The sequence below is a fragment of the Microchirus variegatus genome (assembly GCF_963457635.1).
Source record: "Microchirus variegatus genome assembly, chromosome: 15".
NCBI lineage: Eukaryota > Metazoa > Chordata > Actinopteri > Pleuronectiformes > Soleidae > Microchirus > Microchirus variegatus.
The window spans coordinates 2,965,873-2,969,693 of NC_139816.1; the positions used below are offsets into that span (position 1 = coordinate 2,965,873).

Here is a 3,821-nt window from a genome sequence, read left to right on the forward strand (position 1 = left end):
GGCGCAGCTTGTGAACAGGCAAAGCAGGCAACTGCTTGGGGCCCCCGAGCTGATAGGGGGCCCCCGACAGGGCTGTTTTTACTGAAATGTGCAGTGAGCAGCCGCCTCCACGTCCCCCTTAAACAACAGTGGGCGATTAGCAATGACATCTCAGTCGGAAACCCCCCCTAAAGGGGCCCCACCTCACTTTAACCTGTGTGAAGTTATCGTTCTGCAAGTTGGAAAATGAAGAGGATTATTTACAGTGTAATGCATATCTTTTTTACTCAGTTTATATATGTTGTTTTTTACAGTATTTTATTGTTCCATATATTTATATTGTTTTATAATGTGGGTTCTTTACAGTGTAATGGGTTTTTATTGTTCTATACAGTTATATTTTCACTTTTTAGGTTTTTCCGTGTCATTTCATTCATTTCGAAAGAAAAAACAATTTTGAAGTCATACATTCCCCCTGGGAATTTTTGTTTGGGGCCCCTACAGACTCTAGAAACGCCTCTGCCTGTGTGACAGACACACACACACACACACACACACTTTCGTGTCTCTGATCCGTCAAACTCTTCACCTCCAAATTAATAGGATTGTAGTTGAAATTAACCGCGAGAATTCGTTGAGTTAATGGGTTTATAATCCTATAATCCGGGTGACGAATGGAAACTGTTGCCTTCTGGTTAAACTGCTGTAGAAAGATAATAAATAATAATAATTCTACTTTTTTTTAATAAAAATATATAAACGTTTTCAAACTGACCCTACCAACACGGTTGTTGTTTTTACAACTAAAAGAGAACGTTGTCCAGAGGTTTGTATTTACAACCATTTTTAGAAACCGTTACAAAAAGGTTTGCATTTGCTAAATTCATCTTTAGGTTCACATTTAAAGGTGCATTATGTAATAAATCATAAAATCCTCCTAATGTGTCACAGAGACTCAGGAATAATGTTCATATAACAAACAACAACAACAGTACAGACAAAATATTTGCATTAAAAAAAATATTTTTCAGACTGCAAATCCTGTTTTGGCGTCATGTGGCGCCACCTACCGCCGTCTACCAATCATTGCAGTCGGTAGAGTCTCAGCTGCCGAGCAACCCACGGGTTGCCAGATACGTCAGAAACGAAACCTAAAAGACCTTTTCGGTATTTTGAATTTGAGTGTAGTAACCGTTTTGGGCCACATTCTTACATATGGCGCCTTTAAAGTTATATGTTGACAACAGAGGAACATAATATTTATACACCACTTTCTCTATTTCGGTTGGTGAAATAAAGGTTGTACAGAGGTTGTGACTAGGTAACATTAGGGGAACGTTCTCAGAACCAGAGAACGTTAAGAAAACTTTCCATACAGTATCAACCACAGGAGAACCTTCGCACAACCACTATCTTATCTGAATGAAAGGTTATTTCATCTTTTTCCTCCTGTCAAAGATGGAAATATGAACTGAAAGAGTTGAATGTTGTGAGAATAATGTTCTGACGTGTGATTAACAGGCTGAACGAGGAGGAATGAAACACGTGCTTACCCAAAAAGGCGTTAACGAATCCGTACCAAACGCACCCGGCGCGTCCGATCAGCCACCGTCCCTGCGTACTGGCCGCGAAGCTGAACGGTGTCCCGAGCACGCTGACCAGCAGGTCGCTCGCGGAGATGCTGACCAGCAGCAGGTTCATGGGCGTGCGCAGCGCCCGGTACCGACAGAACAGCGTCAGAACCAGGAAGTTGCTGAGGCACCCGACGGTGCCGATGAAGCCGAGGCACACGGCGACCACCAGGTGCCCCGTCGGGCTCAGGGACGCAGGAGGAGGAGGAGGAGGAGGGAAAGTGCCACCGTGAGCGGACACCCCGTCGTACGCGTCCGTCACCGCCGCCGCCGCCGCCGCTCCGTCCCCGGCACATTCTTCACAGCTGATGAGGCTCGCGTTGGGAACGATCATTCCGGGGACGGAACCATCCGGTCTGGAGCAGGTTGTTCCTTCTTTTACGCGCTCAACTCATGTGGAGAAACCAGAGCGCGCAACGGTGTGTGTGTGTGGGGGGGGGGGTGTGGATGGGCACGGATGCTCCGTGCGCGTGTCTGTGTGTCAACTTTGACTGAGCAGGAGTCCACGAGACAGTTCGTGAGGAGAGGGAGTGAGGTCACGTGAGGCTCCGCCCCTTTGCGCCGCACGCTCCTTGTACGAGTAGGTGCGCTTTTTTTTTTTTGGCTTGCGCAACAAAAACGCACGAGAGCAACCGAGCTTTTATATATATATATATATATATATATATATATATATATATATGTGTGTGTGTGTGTGTGTGTGTGTGTGTGTGTGTGTGTGTGTGTGTGTGTGTGTGTGTGTGTGTGTTACCTCTTCAGGACAGACATCTTCTGGAATAACCCCTTACCTTGTCATCACCAGTAGTCCTCATGGAGACCAAAACCTGGTCCTAATGAGGCAGAGAGGCTCACCGTTAGTGGTTCAGGACTAAGATTTGAATTTAACGTAAAAAATAAAACATGCGTGAATTCTGAGATTAAAGTCAGAAACCCGAGATTAATAAACGAGAATTACCGTTTTCTTTTCTATTTTGAGTCAATGTAGCGTCCTAAGATGAAAAGCTGCTCACACCCGCTCTTCGTGGCCGCGAGGGAGAGGGCGGAGCTACCGCGGCCGTAGCAGACGAAGCGGAGAGAGTGGAGGCGGGACTTCCGCTACAAGTAAAGCGACGCTCGCTTTGTTCTCTCGGGTTTGTCCTTACAGGCTCCGGTAGAAACATGGCGTCTCGCTGCTAACAGTGGCGGCCTCGCGACCTTGATGTTATTTTACGTGACTTTTTGAAACGCTACGAAAATGAAACAAAAACTATTATACAGCGACTAGACAATGCAGGAGCACATAATATGTATAAAAAAGTGGATTTTGGGTCATATAAACCCATAAATACTACACATTGTCCCTTTAAAGGTGACGTAAGTAGTTTATAGTGCCATCTAGAGGAGAGGCTGAAATTTACAACAACAAAGAACTGCTCCTCTGCTCACCCCCTCCCTTCCCTGAGCGCTAAGGCACCCTCAGCTTAGACATGTAAGATAGCGAAATGAATTGATATATTTTTTTTGTCATACTGTGTTAGCGTGCTAATGGCTAATAGCGAGCTAGGTGCACATTGACACAAACCGTCACCTCAATAACTGGTAAAGATAGTTATTTCACATAGCCGTTTGGAGATGGCGTTAGCAGGGAACGTATTTACATTAGCAGAGCCAAGACACGTCCGGCCTTCTTCGTGGCCGCGAGGGAGAGGGCGAGCTACCGCGGCCGTAGCAGACGAAGCGGAGAGAGTGAAGGCGGGACTTAGTAAAGCGACGCTTGATTTGTTCTCTCGCGTTTGTTCTTACAGGCTCCTGTAGAAACATGGCGTCTCGCTGCTAACAGTGGCGACGCAACAGCGGCCCGCGACCATGTTATTTTAAATGACTTTTTGAAACACTACGAAAATGAAACAAAAACTATTATACAGCGACTAGACAATGCAGGAGCACATAATATGTATAAAAAGTGGATTTTGGGTCATATAAACCCATAAATACTACACATTGTCCCTTTAAAGGTGACGTAAGTAGTTTATAGTGCCATCTAGAGGAGAGGCTGAAATTTACAACAACAAAGAACTGCTCCTCTGCTCACCCCCTCCCTTCCCTGAGCGCTAAGGCACCCTCAGCTTAGACATGTAAGATAGCGAAATGAATTGATATATTTTTTTTGTCATACTGTGTTAGCGTGCTAATGGCTAATAGCGAGCTAGGTGCACATTGACACAAACCGTC

General features: G+C 45.5%; 1 protein-coding gene across 1 annotated transcript in view; it reads right to left on the minus strand.

The window, feature by feature from the left end:
* Positions 1–1,944, minus strand: part of tmtopsb (teleost multiple tissue opsin b) — a gene marked incomplete at both ends in the record, with an annotated part of 27,321 nt that extends 25,377 nt beyond the window's left edge. The window contains one exon of the mRNA XM_083901465.1: positions 1,533–1,944. Within this exon, the coding sequence (XP_083757591.1) occupies positions 1,533–1,944 (412 nt within the window). The remainder of the gene's footprint in view (positions 1–1,532) is intronic.
* Positions 1,945–3,821: the final 1,877 nt, after the last annotated feature.